The sequence below is a fragment of the Amblyraja radiata genome, chromosome 1, assembly GCF_010909765.2.
Source record: "Amblyraja radiata isolate CabotCenter1 chromosome 1, sAmbRad1.1.pri, whole genome shotgun sequence".
In the NCBI taxonomy this organism is placed as follows: Eukaryota; Metazoa; Chordata; class Chondrichthyes; order Rajiformes; family Rajidae; genus Amblyraja; species Amblyraja radiata.
In genome coordinates this window covers 185,233,304-185,260,779 of record NC_045956.1, presented here as the reverse complement: position 1 = coordinate 185,260,779, position 27,476 = coordinate 185,233,304, and the positions used below count along the sequence as shown (strand labels likewise).

At 48.3% G+C, this 27,476-nt stretch overlaps 1 protein-coding gene across 1 annotated transcript in view; it reads left to right on the top strand.

The window, feature by feature from the left end:
• The window catches only part of LOC116987847 (dedicator of cytokinesis protein 2-like), a 1,012,655-nt gene that overhangs the window by 889,805 nt on the left and 95,374 nt on the right, over nt 1-27,476 (top strand). The window contains exons 38-39 of the mRNA XM_033044139.1: nt 7,530-7,570; nt 16,793-16,883. Of these exons, the coding sequence (XP_032900030.1) occupies nt 7,530-7,570; nt 16,793-16,883 (132 nt within the window). The remainder of the gene's footprint in view (nt 1-7,529; nt 7,571-16,792; nt 16,884-27,476) is intronic.

Here is a 27,476-nt window from a genome sequence, read left to right as displayed (position 1 = left end):
TCGTGAACCTACGCTGCACTCCCTCAATAGCAAGAATGTCCTTCCTCAAATTAGGGGACCAAAACTGCCCACAATACTCCAGGTGTGGTCTCACTAGGGCCCTGTCCAACTGCAGAAGGATCTCTTTACTCCCCTTCCCTCTCTCCCCTTCTCTCCCCCTCTCTCTCCCTCTCCCCCCCTCTCCCCCCCTCTCCCCCCCTCTCCCCCCCCTCCCCCCTCTCCCCCTCCCCTCTCACCCCCTCTCCCCCCCTTCCCCCCTCCTCTCTCCCCCTCTCTCTCCTTCTCCCCCCCCCCCTCCCCCCCTCCCCCTCTCCCCCCTCCCCCTCTCCCCCTCTCCCCCTCTCCCCCTCTCCCCCTCTCCCCCTCTCTCCCCCTCTCCCCCTCTCCCCCTCCCTCTCTCCCCCTCTCTCCCTCTCCTTATCTATCGCCTCCTCTCTCCTCCTCATCTCTCTCCTCTCCTCTCTCTCCTCTCCTCTCTCTCCCTCTCTCCCTCTCTCCCTCTCTCCCTCTCTCCCTCTCTCCCTCTCTCCCTCTCTCCCTCTCTCCCTCTCTCCCTCTCCACCCTCTCTCCCTCTCTCCCTCTCTCCCTCTCTCCCTCTCTCCCCTCTCTCCCTCTCTCTCCCTCTCTCTCCCTCTCTCTCCCTCTCTCTCCCACTCTCCCAGTAATTCAGAGACGCCAGTCGCTGGTGTGTTCTGCAGGGCTGTGAATGAGCTGCTAGCTTCTGTCTGTGATAATCTGCCCATGCGTGCTCCTTGAGGGGTTGATGTACTTGCCCTCTCTGGCTCTGAGGCAGAGCCCCCAGCAGGGCCAAAGGAGAACGTTGCTCTTTATTCATGCTGCTCATACATATTCTCTCATCAGCGCGTAATTCTTCGTGAATCCAAAGCCAGATTTGATCCTCCGAGCTGGGCCATGTAATACAACACATCTCAAAAACAATTCCAGGAGCCTTCCTTTACATGGGGTCTCCTGGGAGTCTGAAGCAAAATCATTGTGTACCAAAGCCCAGGGGTCTCTCCCGATAAACATCAGAGATAGTAATATCTCCATATTCTCTTACAAAGTAGCAAAATGCCATTTCAACCCTCTGATGTTATTCAGATCAATATTTTTCTCCTGTAACATATGAAACATAAATCATGGCGTGTGGGAAGGAAGTGCAGATGCTGGTTTAAACCGAAGATAGACACAATAGTCAATAGACAATAGGTGCAGGAGTAGGCCATTCAGCCCTTCGAGCCAGCACCACCATTCAATGTGATCATGGCTGATCATCCCCGATCATTACCCCGTTCCTGCCTTCTCCCCATATCCCCTGACTCCGCTATCTTTAAGAGCCCTATCTAGCTCTCTGTTGAAAACATCCAGAGAACCAGCCTCCACCGCCCTCTGAGGCAGAGAATTCCACAGACTCACCACTCTCTGTGAGAAAAAGTGTTTCCTCGTCTCCGTTCTAAATGGCTTACTCCTTATTATTAAACTGTGGCCCCTGGTTCTGGACTCCCCCAACATCGGTAACATGTTTCCTGCCTTCAGCGTGTCCAAGCCCTTAACAATCTTATATGTTTCATTGAGATACCCTCTCATCCTTCTAAACTCCAGAGTGTACAAGCCCAGCTGCTCCATTCTCTCACCATCCCGGGAATTAACCTTGTAAACCTACGCTGCACTCCCTCAATAGCAAGAATGTCCTTCCTCAAATTAGGGGACCAAAACTGCACACAATACTCCAGGTGTGGTCTCACTAGGGCCCTGTACAACTACAGAAGGACCTCTTTGCTCCTATATTCGATTCCTTTTGTTATAAAGGCCAACATGCCATTCGCTTTCTTCACTGCCTGCTGTACCTGCATGCTTACTTTCATAGACTGATGTACAAAGACCCCCTGATCCCGTTGTACTTCCCCTTTTCCCAACTTGACGCCATTTAGATAGTAATCTGCCTTCCTGTTTTTGCTACCAAAGTGGATAACCTCACATTTATCCGACACAAACTCAGCGGGACAGGCAGCATCTCTGGAGAGAAGGAATGGGTGACGTTTCAGGTCGAGACCCACAGCAAACGGTCCTTTTGCCCCCCCCCCCCGATATGTTGAACATGTTTTCTAATGACATATTTTCTGACAACATAACAGGGTGGCGGAGTAGTGCAGCGGTAGAGTTGCTGCCTTGCAGCGCCACGCACACGGGTTCGATCGCGACTGGGGGTGCGGTTACGTTCTCCCAGCGACCTGCGTGGGTTTTCTCCGGGTGCTCCGGTTTCCTCACACATCCCGAAGATGTACAAGTTTGGGAGGTTTAATTGGCTTCTGTAAATTGTCCCGAGTGTGCATGATAGAACTAGTGTGTGGGTGATCGTTGGTCAGCATGAATTCGGTGGGCCGAAGGGCCTGCTTCCACGCTGTATCTCTGCAACCTTTCCCGACATTCCCATTAGTTCTACCGCTCACCAACACTCGGAGTAATTGACAGTAGACAACAGGTAGCCTTCCAACCCGCACATCTTTTGGGATGTGGGAGGAAACCGAAGCATTCGGAGGAAACCAAGGCGGTCACAGGGAGAACATGCAAACTCCACACAGACAGCATGTGAGAATCAGGATTGAACCCGGGTTGATGGGGCTATGAGGCAGCAGGTGCTTCTGTTTCCTCCCACATCCCAAAAATGTCCGGGTTTGTCAGAAACATAGAAAATAGGTGCAGGAGTAGGCCATTCGGCTCCTTCGAGCCAGCACCGCCATTCAATGTGATCATGGCTGATCATCCCCAATCAGTACCCCGTTCCTGCTTTCATCCCATATCCCTTGATTCCTTTAGCCCCAAGAGCTCTATCTAAATCTCTCTTGAAAACATCCAGTGAATTGGCCTCCGCTGCCTTCTGAGGAAGAGAATTCCACAGATTCACAACTCTCTGGGTGAAAAGTTTTTTCTCATCTCAGTACTAAATGGCCTCCCCCTTATTCATACACTGTGGCCCCTGGTTCTGGACTCCCCCAAGATGGGGAACATTTTCCCTGCATCTAACCTGTCCAATCCCTTAAGAATTGTATATGTTTCTATGAGATATCCTCTCATCCTTCTAAATTCCAGAGTACACAAGCCCAGTCAACCCATTCCTTCAACATATGTCAGTCCCGCCATCCCGGCAATTAACCTCGAGAATCTACGCTGCACTCCCTCAATAGCAAGAATGTCCTTCTTCAAATTTGTGGACCAAAACTGTCTAGCTCTCTCTTGAAAGCATCCAGAGAACCGGCCTCCACCGCCCTCTGAGGCAGAGAATTCCACAGACTCACCACTCTCTGTGAGAAAAAGTGTTTCCTCATCTCCGTTCTAAATGGCTTACCCCTTATTCTTAAACTGTGGCCCCTGGTTCTGGACTCCCCCAACATCGGGAACATGTTTCCTGCCTCTAGCGTGTCCAAGCCATTAACAATCTTATATGTTTCAATGAGATATCCTCTCATCCTTCTAAATTCCAGAGTGTACAAGCCCAGCTGCACCATTCTCTCAGCATATGACAATCCCGCCATCCCGGGAATTAACCTTGTTAGTTGTTAGATGCTTGGCAGCATCTGTGGAGAACATTTATAGGTGATGTTTCGGCTTGTGTCCTATGTTCCAGCACTTTGTGTAAACCAGCATCTGCAGTTCTTTGTTTTCACCGAGACCTCGTAGTTCTACATAAAACTGCATAGATCGACAGGGTGGCACGGTGGTGCAGCGGTGGAGTTGCTGCCTCACAGCGCCAGTGACGCAGGTTCGATCCTAACCATGGGTGTTGTCTGTACCCTGTTTGTACGTTCTCCCCATGACCACATGGATTTTCTCCGGATGCTCCGGTTTCCTCCCACACTGCAGGTTTGTAGGTTAATTGGCTTCGGTAAAATTGTAAATTGTCCCCAGTGTGTGTAAGATAGTGTTATTGCGCGGGGATCGATGGTCGGCATGGACCCGGTGGTACGAAAGGCCTGTTTCCGCGCTGTATTTCTAAAGTCTAAATTTTCCGCGTAGATCTAGTGTGTATGACTGATTGCTGGTTGGCGTGGGCCCGGTGGGCCGAAGGGCCTGTTTCCGTGCACTATGTCGAAATTCTAAAAGCTAACTAGTGAATATAGGTAATCGATGGTCACCATGACTCTGATATGATAATGGGGACTGTTTCCACACTGTAGCTTCTACAGTTGTATAGGGCTCTGGTGAGATCACATCTGGAGTATTGTGTACAGTTTTGGTCTCCTAATTTGAGGAAGGACATTCTTGCCATTGAGGGAGTGCAGCGTAAGTTCACGAGATTGATCCCTGGGATGGTGGGACTGTCATAAGAGGAAAGATTGAAAAGACTAGGCTTGTATTCACTGGAGTTTAGAAGGATGAGGGGAACATATTATAGAAACATATACAATTATAAAAGGACTGGACATGCTAGATGCAGGAAAAATTGTCCCAATGTTGGGCGAGTCCAGAATCAGGGAACACAATTAGAATAAAGGGCAGGTCATTTAAGACTGAGGTGAGAAAAAGCTTTTTCACCCAGAGAGTTGTGAATTTGTGGAATTCCCTGCCACAGAGGGCAGTGGAGGCCAAATCACTGGATGGATTTAAGAGAGAGTTAGATAGAGCTCTAGGGGCTAGTGGAGTCAAGGGATATGGGGAGAAGGCAGGCACGGGTTATTGATAGGGGACGATCAGCCATGATCACAATGAATGGCGGTGCTGGCTCGAAGGGCCGAATGACCTCCTCCTGCACCTATTTTCTATCTCCTAAGTCTAAAATCTAGCTAGTGTGTATAGGTAATCGATGGTTAGCAAGGACACGGTGGGCCGCAGGGCCTTTTTCCACGCTGCATCTTTCAATCAATGAGTGTGTGGGTGGAGGCAGCAGACATCTTGCTCAGAGACACAAGTGTTTCTGCGGAGAGATCCCTTCGACAGGTTCAAAGAGGCTCTTTCTTCCCAATAGCCGGGCATGTGGAATTACAAGAGCTGCTCTCTTTATTTATTAAGTATGATTTTTATATATTTTTTGCCAGCTCCTCAGAGCATAACTCAGTACCTGGCGTTCAGCAATACATTGAATTCTTGATAAGCATGCGGTTGCCTTGAGCCAAGTGATGGGTGCTGAACCCTGATATTACAAAGACGCCTTGCGTTACGACTAAGAATTGCCGAAGCAACCACAGATCAAAGAAGTGTTTTAAAGCCTTGAGCTCCTCTGATCTCTTTGGTCCTCTGCGCCCAATACACAGTTGTTATTTCAATGGATCATTAGCGAACAAACAAACCAAAGCTGTGCCTGAGAAACCGCACACTCAACTTTGGAAAGGGCCAAGTAATGCTTCAGTCAAAGGTCAGACACAAGACAAATGGCTGATTGATAGCCAAAGTCCAAAAGGCTTGTTTCCACGCTGAATCAGTCTGTGCCTGTATTACACATAGGAGCAGTAGTAGGCCATTCGGCCCATCGAGTCTGCTCCGCCATTCAACATTGCTGGTCACAGTTTAAGGATAAGGGGGAAATCTTTTAGGACCGAGATGAGAAAAACATTTTTCACACAGAGAGTGGTGAATCTGTGGAATTCTCTGCCACATATTCATACTCACATCTGGTGAGAAAGATATTCATATTTCAGTGCATAAACAGATTGGCATTGATAGGGTGGACAGTCAGAACCTTGTTCCCAGGGTGGAAGTGTTCAACACTAGATAGCATAGCTATAAGGAGAGAGGGGTAAACTTTAATGGGGATGTGCAGGGTAGGTATTTTACACAGTGTGGTGGAGGCCAGGGGTGGTGGTGGAGGCAGATATGATTGTGGCGTTTAACAGGCTGTTTAGATAGGCACATGCAAGGATTAATCTGAGGAAAGACATTCTTGCCATAGAGGGAGTACAGAGAAGGTTCACCAGACTGATTCCTGGGATGTCAGGACTTTCATATGAAGAAAAACTGGATAGACTCGGCTTGTACTCGCTAGAATTTAGAAGATTGAGGGGGGATCTTATAGAAACATACAAAATTCTTAAGGGGTTGGACAGGCTAGATGCAGGAAGATTGTTTCCGATGTTGGGGAAGTCCAGAACAAGGGGTCACAGTTTAAGGACAAGGGGGAAGTCTTTTAGGACCAAGATGAGAAAAACATTTTTCACACAGAGAGTAGTGAATCTGTGGAATTCTCTGCCACAGAAGGTAGTTGAGGCCAGTTCATTGGCTATATTTAAGAGGGTTAGATGTGGCCCTTGTGGCTAAAGGGATCAGGGGGTATGGAGAGAAGGCAGGTACAGGATACTGAGTTGGATGATCAGCCATGATCATATTGAAAGGGCCGAATGGCCTACTCCTGCACCTATTTTCTATGTTTCTATGAATAGTGGGACGTGGATCATGTACAATCATGGACTTTACCTTGCACTGAACATTATTCCCTTTATCGTGAATCTACACTATGGACGGCTCGATTGTAATCATGTATTGTCTTTTCGCTGACTGGATAGCACACAGGTCAGGTCAGGTCAGGTCGGGGGGAGTTCCCCCCACCACGGGTACCATGTAATCCCGTGCTACCCTCTCCATGGTCAGATAGTCGGCGACTAAACCGTCTCCCCCACCTGGTTTGCCAGGTGAGGAGGGGGCTGTGGACCCCCAGCAGGACCAACAACAAGACCCGTCAAAGGGTGGATGAGCTTCTAGCGAGCCAACGGCCATCCACACTTCAGTAGAAGTTGCGATCACTGTCGTACACGGCATTGTAAGGAATTATGATAAAGCACATACACACCAACATCCTAGACTTCCAGCGGCGGAGTCCGCAGGAACTGGAGGACAGAGATGTGCGGTGCGTCCGTCACCGTTCCCGTCGGAAACCAGCGCCACTGCGGCGTTAATGTTTTCAACGTTGATGATGATGTTGATGGATAGCATGATACAGAAGCAGGAGGGGGGGGGCAATGAAAGTAAAAGAGGCGGAGACAGTGGGCTGTGGGAGAGCTGGGAAGGGGAGGGGAAGGAGGGAGAAAGCAGGGACTACCTGAAATTGGAGAAGTCAATGTTCATACCGCTGGGGTGTAAACTACCTTCGATTTGTCTACCTTATATTTTTCCAGCATCTGCAGTTCTTTCTTAAACTAAACATGAGCAATTTAACTTGTCATCATGTTCGGCACGGACATTGTTGGCCAAAGGGTCCACTCCTGTGCTGTAATGTTCTATGCTTTTTTTCTATATAAACAACATTTGAATAGGAAGGAACTGCTGGTATAAACCGAAGATAGACACAAAATGCTGGAGTAACTCAGCGGTACAGGCTGCATCTCTGGAGAGAAGGAATGGGTGACGTTTCGGGTCGAGACCCTTCTTCAGACCATCCACAATTTGCCAAATGTCACCTATTCCTTCTCTCCAGAGATGCTGCTTGTCCCTCTCAGTTACTCCAGCATTTAGTGTCTATCTTTGATTTAGTTGATTGTTGTGAAGTGATTTGTTTTATCCTGCGAACCTTCATTTTGTGTTTCTTTCGCCCCTTCTGCAGAATTTCTACAAAGATATTGACCGGGAAGAAATGTACATCCGGTGAGTATAAAATGCACTGAATTCGTTCAAGACCTTGGACAGCGGTAAATCCATTCGAGGGGTGGAACCCCTCGTTCCACAAGGTGGTTTTAGGGGGTAAAAAACGACTGCTGTGGCTAATTAGCTAAAAACTTGCAACTCTGCAGAGTTGAATCAGTCTGAAGAAGGGACGTCGCGCAATCCAACCTCCCTTCCATTGACTCCATCTACACCTCACATTGCCTCGGCAAGGCCAGCAAGTTCAAGTTCAAGTTCAAGTGAGTTTATTGTCATGTGTCCCAGATAGGACAATGAAATTCTTGCTTTGCTTCAGCACAACAGAACATAGTAGGCATTGACTGCAAAACAGATCAGTGTGTCCATATACCATTATATACGATACGATACGATACAATTTATTTGTCATTTGGACCCCTTGAGGTCCAAACGAAATGACGTTTCTGCAGCCATGCATTACAAACAAATAGACCCAAGACACAACATAATTTACATAAACATCCATCACATTGCTGTGATGGAAGGCCAAAAAAACTTATCTCTCCACTGCACTCTCCCCCCCGATGTCAAAGTCAAAGTCAAAGCCCCCGGCGGGCGATGGCGATTGTCCCGTGGCCATTAAAGCCACGCCGGGTGATGCAAGGTCGCACACCGGGTCTTGGTGTTGGAGCCCCCGGCGTGCGCTCGCAAAGTCCCGCGGCCATTCCAAGCCGCGCGGGGCGATGATGTAAGGCCCCGCTCCAGGAGCTCTTCAACCCCGCAACTCGGGCGGGAGAAGTCGCCGTTGCGGGAGCCCTGAAAAGCGGTCTCCCTCCAGGGACCCGCGGGCTCCCGGTGTCGCCGTCCGCCAAACCCGCAGTTGCAGCCTCCGAATCTCCGGGGGTCGGGCCGCAGCAGCGTCCACCACCGCTCCACCCGCTCTGGACTCGGCCAGCTCCGCGACGGTGAGGAGAGTAGTCGGCACCAGAGCCCCCGGTCTTCCTGTTGGAGGCCGCTCCTCGTTGCAACCCCAACGACAACGGAGACCCGACAAAGAAAAGGTCGGGTCTCCCGTGCAGGGAGAGATTTAAAAGTTACCCCCTCCCTCCCACCCCACCCCCACCCCCCCACACACATACCCGAACAAAAATAACAAAAACTACATAAAAACATAGACATAAAATAATAAAAACGCAGACGGACTGCAGAGGCCGCTGCTGACGAGAGTCACGCTGCCCACCGTATATAAATATATACACACATGAATAAATAAACTGATCAAGTGCAAATAACAGATAATGGGCTATTAATGATCAGAGTTTTGTCCGAGCCAGGTTTAATAGCCTGATGGCTGTGGGGAAGTAGCTATTCCTGAACCTGGTTGTTGCAGTCTTCAGGCTCCTGTACCTTCTACCTGAAGGTGGCGGGGAGATGCGTGTGTGGCCAGGATGGTGATGGTCTTTGATGATACTGCCAGCCTTTTTGAGGCATCGACTGCGATAGATCCCCTCGATGGAAGAGAGGTCAGAGCCGATGATGGATTGGGCAGTGTTTACTACACCAGCATAATCAAGGACCAGTTTCACCCCGGCCACTCCCTCTTCTCCCCTCTCCCATCAGGTACAGAAGTGTGAAAACGCACACCTCCAGATTCAGGGACAGTTTCTTCCCAGCTGTTATCAGGCAACTGAACCATCCTATCAATAACCAGAGAGCAGTCCTGAGCTACTATCTACCTCATTGGAGACCCTCGGACTATCTTTAATCAGACTTTTCTGGACTTTATCTTACACTGAACATTATTCCTTTTATCCTGTATGTGTCAACGTTGGACAGCTCGATAGGAATAACGTGTTGTCTTTTCACTGACTGGATAGCACGCGACAACAATCCTATCACTGTACCTCAGTACACAGGACAAGAATAAACTAATTTAATCTAAACTATAGTCCTTGATATTTCTCTCCTGGGGAATAAGGTCCTGACTGTCTCCTCTATAATTTTATATACTTCTGTTAGATCTCCTCTCAACCTCCGATGTTCCTTATGGGCCTGTCCCACTTAGACGACTTTTTAGGCGAGTGCGGGAGACTCTGCGCTCGCCACATGGTCGCCACATGTTCACAATGTCGCCACACGCCACAAAAAATCTTTTACTGTACCCCTGTACACATGATAAATAAAGTAAACTCCACGGCTTAGATGGGGCATCCTCATCGGCATGAATAAGTTGGGCCGAAGGGGTTACGGGGAGAAGGCAGGAGAATGGGGTCGAGAGGGAGAGATAGATCAGCCATGATTGAATGGCGGAGTAGACCTGATGGGCCGAATGGCCTAATTTGACGATGAGAGAGCTGCATTGTCATAGTCATAGAGTGATACAGTGTGCAAACAGGCCCTTCGGCCCAACTCACCCACACCGGCCAACCATGTCCCAGCTGCCATCGTCCCACTTGCCTGCACTTGGTCCATATCCCTCCAAACCTGTCCTCTCAACATTTTCTTAAACGATGAGATAGTCCCAGCCTCAACTACCTCCTCTGGCAGCTCGTTCCATACACCCACCACCCTTTGTGTGAAAAAGTTACCCTTCAGATTCCTATTAAATCTTTTCCCCTTCACCTTGAACCTGTGTCCTCTGGTCCTCGATTTCCCTACTCTGGGTAAAAGACTCTGTCTAGAGATGACATGAGATGGCACTTGTTCTCCACCACCCCCCTCCTCCCCCCGTTCTAAGGATGTTGTCACTTTCCAAACTGTTTAATGTGTTGGCAAGCTTTGCCTGCAGTGTATAATGAGGCACTTTGAGCACCAGATGGCCTGCAAAATCATTCAATGATGATTTGCGTTTTATATCTGCAGCAAGATCTTCACACTCGCCTGCCTGATGCCTGAGATATTTACACACAGTACTCCCACTCCTTGGAGCATTGCGTTCACTTGGATTATTGCCTGCAGTTCTGATCACCACATTGCAGGAGAGATGTCGAGGCTTTGGAGAGGGTGCAGGGGAGGTTTACCAGAATGCTGCCTGGAATAGAGGGTTTTAGTCAAAGATCCTATAGTGAGCAAGGATCACTCGACGAAAAAGACGTAGTACGGCCATGGGCAGATTCATGGGTAATTTTCGGCCCCATTTCCGTAACCGGCTTCCGTCTCCCCACCAAAGATCCCGCAGCGGAGCAAAGATACTAGTGCGGGGACGGAAGCCGGTTACGGAAACATCCTCGTAAAAATCAAAGTTCTTTGGGAAAAATCTTCTCCTCATTTTCAGAATGATAATTTATTAACACAAACTGTTCCCCCGCAACGTTGATTACACTGCGGGTCGGGTCGGGTCGGGTCGGGTTACTGAAATGGATGAAAAAAAGGCCCACGTTCCGCTCCGTTGCGTACTACACGTCAGCCCATTGCATTTAGCAGGAGTGGTCTATCTTGCTCCGTTATAGGATCTTTGGTTTTAGCTACTATCCAAGTTGGATAGACTTGGATTGATATTTTTTGGAATGTCGTTGTGGGGAGAAGGATGAGAGGATATCCCATTGAAACATATAAGATTATTAAGGGATTGGACGCGCTAGAGGCAGGAAACATGTTCCCGATGTTGGGAGAGTCCAGAACCAGGGGCCACAGTTTAAGAATAAGGTCATTTAGAGTGGAGACGAGGAAAAGCATTTCCACCCATAGAGTTGTGAATCTGTGGAATTCTCTGCCACAGAGGGCGGTGGAGGCTATTTTTCTCTGGATACTTTCAAGAGAGAGTTAGATAGAGCTCTTAAAGATAGCGGAGTCAGGGGATATGGGGAGAAGGCAGGAACGGGGTACTGATTGGGGATGATCAGCCTTGATCACATTGAATGGCGGTGCTGGCTCGAAGGGCCAAATGGCCTACTCCTGCACCTATTGTCTATTGTCTATTATCAACATGTTTAGCATCCACATCTTGGACAGATGGGCCAGTTCCTGGGCTCGGCCTACATGGAACATGGAACATGGAACAGCACAGGAACGGGCCCCTCATACCACAACGATGGTGCTAAACATGTTGCCCAATCAAACTGATCTCATCTGACTGTACTTGATCCATATCTCTCTATTCCCGGCACTTCAATGTGCCTATCTAAAGGCCTCTTTGTACGTTCTCCGTGGGTATTCTCCCAGATCTGCGGTTTCCTCCCACACTCCAAAGACGTGCAGGTGTGTAGGTTAATTGGCTGGGTGTCATTGTAAATTGTCCCTAGTGTGTGTAAGATAGTGTTAGTGTTCGGGGGGGTCGCTGGTCGGCGCGGACGCGGTGGGCCGAAGGGGCCTGTTTCCGCGCAGTGTATCTCTAAACTAAACTAAGAGGAAGAGATCGAAACCTTGCTGAGTATCGAAGATGCCCTCATGTGAACTCCCGCGCCCTGCTTTTCACCACACACATCTCCACGGTTATAATTTCATTAGCAACACCAACCGTGTTAAACATTTGCTGACAGAAAACTGACTGGTTATTCATGTCGACTATCAGAACAAACAATTAGCGGGGGAAACTCGCTCGCTGGTTCTGTTTGTTGTCGTACAGCAAGTCAACTGATTGAAATTCATACATTCTCCGAGAATTAGAATTCACATTGTGCCATCTGAAAGATTTTATGACGCTAATGAGCACCTGCACACATTTACCCACGACTTTGCAGTCTCACTGTCACTTGCTCTATCAGAATTCGAATGATCAGTTCAGTTTCAGTTTAGTTTATTGTCACGTGTACCGAGGTACAGTGAAAAGCTTTTGTTGCGTGCTACCCAGTCAGCGGAAAGACAATACATGATTACAATCCAGCCATTTACAGGGTACAGATACATGATAAGGGTACAATGTTTAATGCAAGGTAAAGCCAGTAAAAACCCGATCAAAGATAGTCCCAGGGTCACCAAAGTGGTAGATAGTAGTTCAGGGCTGTTCTTTGTTTAAGAAGGAACTGCAGATGCTGGAAAATCGAAGGTACACAAAAAAGCTGGAGAAACTCAGCGGGTGCAGCAGCATCTATGGAGCGAAGGAAATAGGCAACGTTTCGGTCCGAAACCCTTCTTCAGACTCGGGCTGGTCTCTGGGTGGTGGTAGGATGGTTCAGTTGCCTGATAACAGCTGGGAAGAAACTGTCCCTGAATCCGGAGGTGTGCGTTTTCACACTTCTGTACCTCTTGCCAGAGGGGAGAAGAGGGAGTGGCCGGGGTGAGACTGGTCCTTGATGATGCTGCTGGCCTTGTCGAAGCAGCGTGAGGTGTAGATGGAGTCAGTGGAAGGGAGGTTGGTTTGTGTGACGGTCTGGGCAGTTGTGCCTCTTGCAGCAATTTTATTTTTTGGGGAATGATCAATGCCAGGAGAGTCTCGACCCGAAACGTCACCTATTCCTTTACTCCAGAGATGCCTCCTGGCCCGCTGAGTTACTCCAACACTTTGTGTCCATTGCTGGAACAAGCCCTTTGGCCCATAATCTCCCAGCTGAACATGACGCCAAATGAGTCCAATCTCCTCATGATCCATATCTCTCCATCCCCTGCCATGTGCCTGTCTAAAGGCCACTTAAACTCCTCTATCCTGACTCCACAACCACCTCTGGCAACAGGCTCCTGACACCCGCCACCTTCAATATTAAAAACCTACCCGACCCACCTCCTCTAATTGTACCCCATGCAAAAATCTATCCAGAATTCCACCAATTGAGACAAGGAAACACTTTTTCTCACAGAGAGTGGTGAGTCTGTGGAGTTCTCTGCCTCAGAGGGCGGTGGAGGCAGGTTCTCTGGATGCTTTCAAGAGAGAGCTAGATAGGGCTCTTAAAGATAGCGGAGTCAGGGGATATGGGGAGAAGGCAGGAACGGGATACTGATTGTGGATGATCAGCCATGATCACATTGAATGGCGGTGCTGGCTCGAAGGGCCGAATGGCCTACTCCTGCACCTATTGTCTATTGTCTATTGCACCTCAAGCTGCCTCGGCAAGGCCAGCAGCATCATCAAAGACCAGTTGCACCCCGGCAACTCCCTCTTCTCCCCTCTCCCATCAGGCAGGAGGTACAGAAGTGTGAAAACGCACACCTCCAGATTCAGGGACAGTTTCTTCCCAGCTGTTATCAGGCAACTGAACCATCCTACCAACAACCAGAGAGCAGTCCTGAACTACTATCTACCTCACTGGAGACCTTCGACTATCTGTTACCTTGCACTAAACGTTATCCACGATATTCCCTTTACCATGTATCTGTACACTGTGAATGGATCGACGGTAATCATGTATTGTCTTTCCACTGACTGGATAGCGCGCAACAAAAGCTTTCCACTGTACCTCAGTACACGTGACAATAAACTTTCATATATGCCAGGGCTAGGGAGGCAGAACTAGGTAAGATAGAATTCGGAGAGAGAACATGGACCAGACAGAGGAAGGACGTATATGTAGAGTAGGCAAGAGAGGGCAAGTAAAGGTACAGAAGTGTGAAAACGCACACCTCCAGATTCAGGGACAGTTTCTTCCCAGCTGTTATCAGGCAACTGAACCATCCTACCCACAACCAGAGAGCAGTGCTGAACCACTCTCTGGCTCATTGGAGACCCTTGGACTATCTTTGTACAGACTTTACTGGACTTTATCTTCGACCAGAAGTAGACAAAAATACTGGAGAAACTCAGCGGGTGAGGCAGCATGTATGGAGCGGAGGAAATAGGCAACGTTTCGGGTCAAGACCCTTCTTCTTTATCTTGGACCAAATGCTATTCACATTACTCCCTTGACAACCCAATGTTCCTGCGACACTACATTCAAGGACTCCTAGATCCGCCTGCTCGACAACAATCCCCCGAGCCCTGCCATTCACTGTGAACATCTCGCCTTGGTTTGACTTCACAAAATGTAACGCCTTTCACTTGTGTACATGAAACTCCATCAACTAATCCTTTGCCCACCTGCCCAACTGATCAAGATCCTGCTGCGATTTTTATAACCATCTTCACAATCGACAATACCACCCACTTTAGTGTCATCTGCAAACTTGGCCATCATATGTAAAATAGGTCGACGCGTAGTTACGCGCAACGGCGCGCGCAAATCACGCGTCATCATGCCGTCTGGTGCGCGTGTCGTCATTAGAATACCCTGCGGCGCGCGGCGAAACGTGGTTACTCGTGGTGACGTAACCATGCGTCACCACGCGATGCACGTGAGACGTCGGGACGCAGCGTGCGACGCCAATGCGTCAGCGTGCGTACCCAATGCGTCAGCGTGCGTATGCGATACAGGTGGCGCGCGAGAATTTCGTACAGGACGAATTCCTGGAGCGCCGCGCGATATCGCGCTCAACTCCAGACTCCTCCACGCCCCTCCATGCGCCCGTCCCGCACTACCCACACAACGCGTCGACCTATTTTACATATGACGCGTAAATGAGGCGCAAATAACAGCCAAGTGGGACAGGCCCTTTACTTATCATATGCCTTGTAGATTCTCATCCAAATCGTGTGTGGTCTGAAGAAGGGTCTCGACCTGAAATTATAATCTGCCTTCCTGTTTTTGTCACCAAAGTGGATAACCTCACATTTATCCACATTAAACTGCATCTGCCATGCATCTGCCCACTCCCCCAACCTGTCCAAGTCACTCTGCATCCTCATAGCATCTTCTTCACTGTTCACACTGCCACCCAGCTTTGTGTCATCTGCAAATTTGCTAATGTTACTTTTAATCCCTTCATCTAAATCGTTAATGTATATTGTAAATAGCTGCGGTCTCATGGTCACATTGAATAGCGGTGCTGGCTCAAAGCGCCGAATGGCCTACTCCTGCACATATTGTCCACTGTCTATTGAAACGTCGCCCTGTCCTTCTCTCCAGAGATGCTGCCAGTCCCGCTGAGTTACTCCAGCGTTTTGTGTCTATCTTTGGTTTAAACCAGCATCTGCAGTTCCTTGCTACACATGTTCGCCGGTGGTCGCCGGGAGTAGCCTCCTCAGTCGCGCAAACAGTCGTGGCGTCTTTCTGGTCGCCGCTAAATTTTCAACAAGTTGAAAAAAAAATTTGGCGACAGTGGGTTTGACGCCAATGAGCGTAGCTTGACTTCCTGACGTAGGTGCTGTCGTAGGTTGTCGCCAGGATGAGGTGGGGTGTCACTGGTTTTTCGGCGACTGGCTACAACTATGACAGTCGCTGGCAGTTGCCTAAAAAATTGCCAAGTGGGACAGGCCCATTACACCCATGAGATTTGCTACAATTATTCTCTTCAATTTCATGCAGCCCCTTGGTCTGCTTGCCTAGTATTAGTCATAATTTACAGTGTTCATGTGTTTTGGACATTTATTTGTTGTGTTGAGTTGCGTATAGGAGAAAGAGGTCCTTCTGCAGTTGTACAGGGCCCTAGTGAGACCACACCTGGAGTATTGTGTGCAGTTTTGGTCCCCTAATTTGAGGAAGGACATTCTTGCTATTGAGGGAGTGCAGCGTAGGTTTACAAGGTTAATTCCCGGGATGGCGGGACTGTCATATGCTGAGAGAATGGAGCAGCTGGGCTTGTACACTCTGGAGTTTAGAAGGATGAGAGGGATTCTTATTGAAACATATAAGATTATTAAGGGTTTGGACACGCTAGAGGCAGGAAACATGTTCCCGATGTTAGGGGAGTCCAGAACCAGGGGCCACAGTTGAAGAATATGGGGTAAGCAATTTGGAACGGAGACGAGGAAACACGTTTACTCACAGAAAGTTGTGAGTCTGTGGAATTCTCTGCCTCAGAGGGCGGTGGAGGCAGGTTCTCTGGATACTTTCAAGAGAGAGTTAGATAGAGCTCTTAAAGGTAGTGGAGTCAGGGGATATAGGGGAGAAGGCAGGAACGGGGTACTGATTGGGGATGATCAGCCATGATCACGGTGAATGGCGGTGCTGGCTCAATAGACAATAGACGATAGGTGCAGGAGTAGGCCATCCGGCCCTTCGAGCCAGCACCGCCATTCAATGTGATCGAAGGGCTGAATGGCCTACTCCTGCACCTATTGTCTATTGTCTATTGTCTATTGTTCCATCCTGATGGCTTGATTTTACATGGCACTAAACATTATTCCCTTATCATGTACCTGTACAATGTAAATGTCTCGAGTGTAATCATGTATTGTCTTTCTGCTGACTGGATAGCGCGCGCCAAATACACGTGACAATAAACTAAACTGAACCGTACCACCTGACCCTTTCCTCTCCTCTCTGTTTTTGCCTCACACAGGTACCTGTACAAACTCCGGGATTTACACATTGGTTATGAGAACTTCACGGAGGCTGCTTACACTCTGCTGCTGCATGCCAAGCTACTAAAGGTAACGGCCAAAGAATTTCTGGGCAAAAGCCCCAGTGTATGTGGTTTGCTAGCTGCCGCGGGCTTGGTGGGCCGAAGGGCCTGTTGGCGCGTTGTATCACTAAAAAATTACAAAACAAAAACCTCAGCGACAGGTTCTGGAGTATGGTGTACAATTTTGGTCGCCTAATTATAGGAAGGATGTCAACAAAATAGAGAGAGTACAGAGGAGATTTACTAGAATGTTGCCTGGGTTTCAGCAACTAAGTTACAGAGAAAGGTTGAACAAGTTAGGTCTTTATTCTTTGGAGCGCAGAAGGTTAAGGGGGGACTTGATAGAGGTCTTTAAAATGATGAGAGGGATAGACAGAGTTGACGTGGATAAGCTTTTCCCATTGAGAGTAGGGAAGATTCAAACAAGAGGACATGACTTGAGAATTAAGGGACAGAGGTTTAGGGGTAACATGAGGGGGAACTTCTTTACTCAGAGAGTGGTAGCTGTGTGGAATGAGCTTCCAGTGAAGGTGGTGGAGGCAGGTTCGTTTTTATCATTTAAAAATAAATTGGATAGTTATATGGACGGGAAAGGAATGGAGGGTTATGGTCTGAGCGCAGGTATATGGGACTAGGGGAGAATACGTGTTCGGCACGGACTAGAAGGGTCGAGATGGCCTGTTTCCGTGCTGTAATTGTTATATGGTTATATGGTTATAGGTAACGCAAGAGTGGCTGCCCCCTCCTCCGAGCAGCTGAGAGACATTCATAAGATCATAAGACACAGGAGCAGAATTAGGCCATTCAGCCCATTGAGTCTATCTCACCATTCAAACATGGCTGATCTGTTTTTCCCTCTTAACCCCATTCTGCCTTTTCTCCCTGTACCCTTCGACATGGCACATACGGTCATAATTGGTCAGAGCAGAATTAGACCATTCGGCCCATCAAGTCTACTCTGCCATTCAGTCATGGCTGATCTATTTTTTCCTCCTAACCCCATTCTTCAGCTTTCCCCCCCCATAACCTCTGACACCCGCACTAATCAAGAATCTATCTATTTCTGCCTTAAAAATATCCGTTGACTTGGCCTCCACAGCTTTCTGTGGCAAAGAATTCCACAGATTCACCACCCTCTGACTAAAGAAATGTATCCTCGTCTCCTCATTTGTTCCCCTTTTTGCATGGCAATAAAATCAATAATTATTACGTTTAAGGCATTGTTTCTTCATCTCACCTAAGACCTCCAAATATAGGCTTGTACCTGCCTTCTCTCCATACCCCCTGGAGTTTAGAAGGATGAGGGGGATCTTATAGAAACATATAAAATTATAAAAGGACTGGACAAGCTGGATGCAGGAAAAATGTTCCCAATGTTGGGCGAGTCCAGAACCAGGGGCCACAGTCTTAGAATAAAGGGGAGGTCATTTAAGACTGAGGTGAGAAAAAAACGTTTTGGCCCAGTGAGTTATGAATTTGTGGAATTCCCTGCCACTGAGGGCAGTGGAGGCCAAGTCACTGAGTGGATTTAAGAGAGAGTTAGATAGAGCTCTAGGGGCTAGTGGAGTCAAGGGATATGGGGAGAAGGTAGGCACGGGTTATTGATAGGGGACGATCAGCCATGATCACAATGAATGGCGGTGCTGGCTCGAAGGGCCGAATGGTCTCCTCCTGCACCTATGTTCTATGTTTCTATGTTTCTATATCATGAGTACCTAATCTGCACGTTTACCTTTGTTATTGGTACCAATATGGATAATTACTTGAATCCAGAATTGTCTCCAACTGTTCAATGACATCCTGGTTTTAGGCAATGAAAGAGATAACATATGGCACGGTGGCGCAGCGGTGGAGTTGCTGCCTTACAGCGCCAGAGACCTGGGTTCGATCCTGACTACGGGTGCTGTCTGTACGGATCTTTTACAGAGTACCTCTGCAGTTGTACAGGGCCCTAGTGAGGCCACACCTGCTGCATTGTGTGCAGTTTTGGTCCCCTAATTTGAGGAAGGACATTCTTGCTATTGAGGGAGTGCAGCGTAGGTTTACAAGGTTAATTCCCGGGATGGCGGAACTGTCATATGCTGAGAGAATTGAGCAGCTGGGCTTGTACACTCTGGAGTTTAGAAGGATGAGAGGATATCTCATTGAAACATATAAGATGATTAAGGGTTTGGACACGCTAGAGGCAGGAAACATGTTCCCGATGTTGGGGGAGTCCAGAACCAAGGGTCACAGTTTAAGAATAAGGGGTAAGCCATTTAGAACGGAGATGCGGAAACACTTTTTCACCCAGAGAGTTGTGAGTCCGTGGAATTCTCTGCCTCAGAGGGAGGTGGAGGCAGGTTCTCCGGATGCTTTCAAGAGAGAGCTAGATAGGGCTCTTTAAAATAGCGGAGTCAGGGGATATGGGGAGAAGGCAGGAACGGGGTACTGATTGGGGATGATCAGCCATGATCACATTGAATGGCGGTGCTGGCTCAAAGGGCCATAACATATGGCCAACTCCTGCACCTATTGTTTATTGTCTACCGCGCCAGAGACCCGGGTTGAATCCTGACCACGGGTGCTGTCTGAACAGTGTTTGTACGTTCTCCCTGTGACTGAGTGGGTTTTCTCTGGGTGCTCCGGTTTCCTCACACATGCCAAAGACGTACATGTTTGTAAGTTAATTAGCTTTTGTAAATTGCCCTTAGATTTTGGTTGTCGCCGGGCGCTGACTTCAGTGAATTCCATTGGCGACTACCTACGTCAACCAGCGACATGTACCGGCGATTGTATTGTCTTCAGTTGTCGGCAACATGTTCACACAGAGAGTGGTGAATCTGTGGAATTCTCTGCCACAGAAGGTAGTTGAGGCCAGTTCATTGGCTATATTTAAGAGGGAGTTAGATGTGGCCCTTGTGGCTAAAGGGATCAGGGGGTATGGAGAGAAGGCAGGTACGGGATACTGAGTTGGATGATCAGCCATGATCACATTGAATGTCGGGTGCAGGCTCGAAGGGCTGAATGGCCTACTCCTGCACCTATTTTCTATGTTTCTAGATCAGCCATAATTGAATGGCAGAATAGACTTGATGGGCCGAATGGCTTAATTCTGTTATGAGATGTACGAGCAATTTTTTTACACAGAGGGTGGTGAGTGCCTGGAATACACTACCAGGGAGGAATCACAATCACAATCACAATCACAATAATACTTTATTAGCCAAATATGTTTTGCAACATACGAGGAATTTGATTTGCCAAGTCAGTCATACAAATAAAAAGCAACTGAACACACAAAACACATTTTAACATAAACATCCACCACAGTGACTCCTCCACATTCCTCACTGTGATGGAAGGCGAACAAAAGTACAATCTCTTCCCTTTGCTCTCCCGCAGTCGTGGGCCTCGAGGCCTGCGTTGACGGGATGATCTTGACTCCCGTAGCCGGCGGAGTTTGGGCCCTCCGCGTCGAGGCGATCAGCTCCTGCATCGGGGGGGGGATGTCAGCTCCCCCGCGCCGGGCGATCGTACCCCGCGGGGGGCTGGTCGATCCTTCCGTGACGTTGGAGCTCCCGATATCCACGACCTCTCCCGAATCTGTGGAACTCTCTGCCACATAAGGTAGTTGAGGCCAGTTCATTGGCTATATTTAAGAGGGAGTTAGATGTGGCCCTTGTGGCTAAAGGGATCAGGGAGTATGTAGAGAAGGCAGGTACAGGATACTGAGTTGGATGATCAGCCATGATCATATTGAATGGCGGTGCAGGCTCGAAGGGCCGAATGGCCTCCTCCTGCACCTATTTTCTATGTTTCTATGTTTCTATGAGACTGCGTGGGTTTTCCCCGAGTGCTCCTGCCTCCTCCCACACTCCAAAGACGTGAAGGTTTTTGTAGGTTGATAGACTTTGGTAAAATTGTCAATTATTCCCAGTGCGTAACTGAGCGTTAGTGCACAGGGTGATCGCTGGTCGGCACGGGTTCGGCGGGCCGAAGGGCCTGTTTCCGTGCTGTCTCTCTGAAGTGGGAAGTCTAAAGAGGGAGGTGGATGATGTGTAGACACAGGAGACCGTTGATTAGGAGGGGATGCCGCACTCAGTGAAGGTTGTGTTGGGAGAGGAGTGCGTATGAGGGAGTGGGACGGGTTAAGATCGACATAACAAAAGCCTTTATCTTGCACAAACTTCAGTCAAGGATGATTAGAACTCTTCTTACCCACTCGTGTAGATCAATGAACACAATCACAGTGCTAATTACTTCCAATGGCAACCAGAACCGTCAGGGCCATGAGGTTAGCTCAGCTGTGTGGAAGAGCTTTCCGTATCCATCTTCACTTCTCCCATTGATTTAACCCGTGCAGCCTTGGCATTTGATCAGCGTTTGACGGCCTGTACTCGCCGGAGTTTAGAAGGATGAAGGGGTAACCTCATTGAAACTCACCGGATAGGGCGAGAGGGCGAGTCCAGAACCAGGGGCCACAGTCTTAGTATAAAGGGGAGGCCATTTAAGACTGAGGTGAGAAAAAACGTTTTCGCCCAGAGAGTTGTGAATTTGTGGAATTCCCTGCCACAGAGGGCAGTGGAGGCCAAGTCACTGGATGGATTTAAGAGAGAGTTAGATAGAGCTCTAGGGGATAGTGGAGTCAAGGGATATGGGGAGAAGGCAGGCAGGGGTTATTGATAGGGGACGATCAGCCATGATCACGATGAATGGCAGTGCTGGCTTGAAGGGCCGAATGACCTCTTCCTGCACATATTTTCTATGTTTCTATGTTTCTATAGTGAAAGGCCTGGATGGAGTGGATGTGGAGAGGATGTTTCCACGAGTGGGAGAGTCTAGGACCAGAGGGCACAGCCTCAGATTTAAAGGACGCTCCTTCATGAAGATGAGGAGGCTTTTCTTTAGTCAGAGGGTGGTGAATCTGTGGAATTCTTTGCAACAGAAGGCTGTGGAGGCCAAGTCAATGGACATTTTTTAAGGCAGAGATAGATAGATTCTTGATTAGTACGGGTGTCAGGGGTTATGTAGAGAATGCGGGAGAATGAGGATGGATCAGCCATGATTGAATGGCAGAGTAGACTTGATGGGCCGAATGGCCTAATTCGCTTATGACCCTATGATTTAACCTATTCCCATTTATAAAGTCATACAGCGCCAGAGACCCAGGTTCGATCCTGACTACAGGCGCTTGTCTGCGCGGAGTTAGTTCATTCTCCCTGTGGGTTTTCTCAGGGTGCTTCAGTTTCCTCCCACACTCCAAAGACGTGCATGTTTGTTCGGAATTGACCAGTAAAAATTATTGCTGGTTGGTCGGCACGGTCTCGGTGGGCTCGAAGCACCTGTTTCCTCTCTATATCTATAAAAGTGTTTTAAAATGTCATAACGGTACGGAAACAGGCCCTTCGGCCCATCGAGCCCGCGCCGACCAGCGATCCCACGCATTAACACTACCCTACACACACTAGGGACAATTTTACATTTAACAAACCAATGAACCTACAAACCTGTACGTCTTTGGAGTGTAGGAGAAAACCCAAGCAGGTCACGGGGAGAACGTACAAACTCTGCGCAAACAGCACCCGGAGTCAGGATCGAACCGGGGTCTCTGGTGCTGTGAGGCGGCAACTTAACCACTGCACAACCGAGCTACCCTCTCCTTCTCAGAAATACCCTCTAATTGAACGAATGAATGAATGAATGAATGAATACATTTATTGGCCATGTATTCACATACAAGGAATTTGCCTTGGTGCTCCGCCCGCAAGTGACAATAGGGAATGACACATAAAACACTAAACATTAATAATAAATCATTATCAATTAAACGTGTGAATTAAATAAAATACCAGAGCAAAAGGAGGCTACAGATTTTTGGTTATTGAGTAGAGCTACTGCTCGTGGGAAAAAAAGCTGTGTTTATGTCTGACTGTGGCGGCTTTGACAGTCCGGAGTCACCTTACTCATGAGAGAGAAAGGTTTTTAAAAAACTGATACAGTACCCACCTGTGAGAAAAGATTGCCCCTCAGGATCTTTATTCCCCTACGTTTTCAAGAGAGAGTTAGATCGAGCTCTTAGGGCTAAATGAATCAAGGGATATGGGGAGAAAGCAGGAACGGGGTACTGATTTTGGATAATCAGCAGTGGTCATATTGAATGGCGTTGCTGGCTCAAAGGACCGAAAGGCCTACTCTTGCACCAATCGTTTATGTTTCTATGTTTCTATCTGCAGTTACTTCCTGCGCATCAGGAAAAGCAAGTTTGTGCAGCCATAACATTTCACCTCCCCCCCCCCCCTCCCCCTCCCCCTCGCCCTCCCCAACCCACTCCCCCCCTCCCCTTCCCTCCCCCCCTCCCAACCCCCCTCGCCCTCACCCCCCACCCACAATTCCAGAATCAGGAGTCACAGTTTAAGAATAAGGGATAGGCCATTTAGGACTGAGATGATGAATATTTTTTTCACTGCCATATGCTGAGAGAATGGAGCAGCTGGGCTTGTACGCTCTGGAGTTTAGAAGGATGAGAGGGCATCTCATTGTGAATCTGTGGAATTCTCTGCCACTGAAGGCAGTTCTGGCCAATTCACTGGATGTTTTCAAGAGAGAGATACATTTAGCTCTTAGGGCTAACGGAATCAAGGGATATGGGGAGAAAGCAGGAACGGGGTACTGATTGTGGATGATCAGCCATGATCACATTGAATGGCGGTGCTGGCTCGAAGGGCCGAATGGCCTACTCCTGCACCTATTGTCTATGTTTCACGCCCCGTCGCCTCTTCATCCACAGTTTGCCTTGGACATGCTGCCCATTGTTTGATTGAAGGAACGAGGCAAACTAATATCCGCTTCTGGTACACATCAGTCACAGCGAGATCAGGGACCTGACCTTTTCACTTTTAATTTGCTTGTCGTGCTTCAAGCTGTCAACTCAGTTTAGCGCACATCAGCCCGCTGATGCGGAGACACAGCGAGACCTAGACGGGCCTCACACTGATATATATTTGGTAAACAGACAGAGTGAGGAAGGGAAGAAGGAAAAGAACACCAAGGAGACTTACAATTTCGCTTTGAAGTTGGGTGGTTATCAAATGTATCACTCTGACTGTACCGGAAGCGGTGGTGGTGGCGCAGCGGTAGTGTCGCTGCCTTACAGCGAATGCAGCGCCGGAAACCCAGGTTCGATCCCGACTACGGGTGCTGTATGTACGGAGTTTGTGACCAAAATTTTGGCGACCTATACACGGGTGCCGGCAGTCGACTGTAAAGGTCGTGTAAGTGGGACTGGCCCTTTAGATATAGCTCTAAGGGCTAACGGAATCAAGGGATATGGGAAGAAAGTAGGAACAGGGTACTGATTTTACTTCGGAGTCACGTGAGTGACTACGTGAAGAATCCGTCCAGCACGCATGCGCGACATGAGTCTTCACGCAGTGCAACAGCGACGAACGGGAGTACGGGCGCTCCTGCTACAAGCTTGAAAGAACGGACCGTTAGGTAAGTACTTACCCACAGGATCGAATTGACAAACTTTGCTCTTCTTTGTGCACCAGATTGAAAGCTGGAAAGAGCAAGGCAGCACAGAGAAAAACCGCACCTGTTCGACTCCAGGGAAGGAGCGTTCCGTCAGTGGGGGGGAGGAGGGCGAGAGGCGGCACCTGGACTGCACACGCTGCGGTCCACAGACACGGATACCGAGCCGTGCCCAGTCCACTAGAGCTGCCTGACCAACAGCAGCGGACTGGAGGCAAATCAAGATACAGACCGGCCGGTAATCCCTACATACTCCGACAAGGAGACTCGCCGCCCGAGAACGACAGAGGCAGCCGCCTGAGCAAAGTTGGCGACCAGTCGCAGCGGGCTGGAGACAGACACACGGAATACGGACAGACCGACTCATTCAGAGAGCCGGCACTTCAAACCACCGCCCGAGCGAGAAAGTGTCTGTTTCCAAGCCTTAGAGAAAGGTCATGGAGTAAAAAACTCCAGCGAGACTTGCCTCGGGAGCTGGGGCAAGCTCGCCAAGGGAGCACAAACACTCCCGCTCCAGTGCATTAACAGCACTGGCCATCGCATCTTCCTCATCAGAGGGGATCGTTGGCGACCAGGGCTGAGCTGGTCAAGAAGAGGGGTCACTGGCTGAACAACATCGGGAGAATGCTTGAGGTACAGGACCAGGAAGAGCTGCTGGGTGTGAGATACTGCTATGTGGCTACCACGAGCGAGATGGCCGTTACAGCCTAATCTGGAGGCCAGCTTACTACCTGTCTTTTCTAAAAACCTCTCCAAGACAGGTAGTCATTAGGCGTTGAACTTTATCACGCCTCCCCCAAATTACATTTGCTCAAGGTGCCTACCATTACTGGAGGTACATTGAGCAGGGCTTTTAAAACCCAAAATCTTAATTTGCAATATTGATACCCCTGACGTCGGCTATCATTTTGCATGCTCATTCCAGAGGGGCAGGGTAGTATGGCAAAACACCTGACCCTACTGTTCAACACAGTATGCGATCCGCAACCTCTCGAAGGAAGTCACAAAACCTGCCCTCAACCTAAAAAATTCACAGGACTGTGATAACGCCGACCTCACAACCACAGATCCTGCTATCTGGCAAAGTTACCAAACCAAGCCTAAAAACTGGACAAAGTATCCAAGATATTAGGCATCATGAGGGCAGGACCTGGAATGAGCAAACCACACAAAACCAGACAGCAGTACCTCCATGCATCCACCAGTAGGCGTCTACTTTATGGTACTGGTGAAAGCTCGGGGCCCGCATGCGATTCCCCGCAAGTCTTTCAGGACAGGGCCCAGAGCGGGCCCCATGGAAAATGCGCCACACCCCAACAAACACCATCCCGACAGACAAGGAACCAGAAACCAAAGAAATGAACACACCACTAAACAACAGTGGAGGTAGGTGAGTATGGTTCCTACCATTACATAAAAGGTGAAGGGTTTGTGCTAACAGGGGGGGGGGGGGGGACCACACCTGGCTTTGGAAGCATGAAGAACTATCACACTTGGTAGTTATATACCAAAAGTATTCAAGGATAAAAATTGAATTTAAGAAACACTTGCCACCAGTTCAGCATGCACCCCAAAGGGGTTTTACCCTCTCACTAAAAATGAAACATGTGGGACAAGCTGAACTGGAGAAGACATACAAAGGGGTCATAAAGAAGTCTAAATATGAACCTTTGGAACCGTATTAAATTTACCAAAAGCCCAAAAGATGGTGAATGTCGCACCATCATTGACTTAAACCACTTGAATATTTTCGCCAGGTATACACACTTCAATGGAAAACTTTGTAACTGCCAAACGTGGATTTCCTAAGGATACTTTATGGTAAGCATCGACTTAAAAGATGCATACTATTCATTCATAAAGATCTTCGGAGATACCAAAAATTTACCTGGATGGGGTAACTATGGCAGTATAAATTATTGATTAATGGGCTAAATATGAGCCAAAACTGTTTTCCAAGATATTCAAACCAGCCCTGACACTATTAAGGAAACATATTGTCATGGCATGTCTCGATGGTATTTAACGACAGACAAAACCATGGAAATAGCTAAATCAGCAGCATTAGCTACTATAAACTTATTTAGCCTGGGCTCTGTCATACAATCCAGATAAATCTACATTGACACCATCCACAACTATGGACTATCTGGTATTCAATTAACTCAGTCCACATGTCTATAACATTGCCAAAAGGAGAGTCAGCGTATCTGGCACAAACCTGTAACAAATTAATGGTTAACAATCAACCAACCATTCGACAAAGTGGCAAGAGTAATTGGGAAATTAGTAGCAGCATTACCAGCTACTTAACTTGAACCTTTCCATTAGAGCTAAGGTGCTAGTGTTTAAACAAAATAACCCATACCCAGAACATGGTGGCAAATGGACTAATCTGGAGTCGTCATCACTATAGACACTGGGCATAAAACCTAGTTGGAAATGTTGGGTGCGTTCTATGGGTTAAAAGCATATTGTTCAATAGTGCACCATTTTGCATGTTCGTTTATAAATTGACAACATCACAGTGGTGGCATATACTAAACCACATCGACGGAATAAAATCGATATCATGTGACAATTTGATTAACAATTTGGTAATGGTTTGTCGTCAAACATATTTGACTATCAGCAACTTACCTACCAGGTGAACTAAATACTGTGGCAGACATGTTAAACCAAAGTATTTGCTGAAATTACAAAGCAATATGGAACACCAGATATCGATTTCTTTGTATTTCAATTGAATCACCACGTACCGATGTATGTCGCATGGGAACCAGACCTTGAGGCAGCGGCAATGGATCCATTCTCGCTGAACTGGGGGGCGGGATCTAATCTCTATGTTTCTCCCCTTTTCTACCTCATCAGTCAGGTACTACGGCCTCATCAGTCGGGTACTACGGCCTCATTAGTCGGGTACTACGCAAAATACAGATGGACTCTGCTTCAGGTATTTTGATAGTACCCGACTGGCCTACACAGCCATGGTTCCCAGTGGTCCTCGACATGGTCATCGAAACCCCAATGAATTTCCCAGTAGACCAGACTTATTAACTCACCCGGTATCAGGCATAAGCCACCCATGCCACGATAAAATCAAACTACT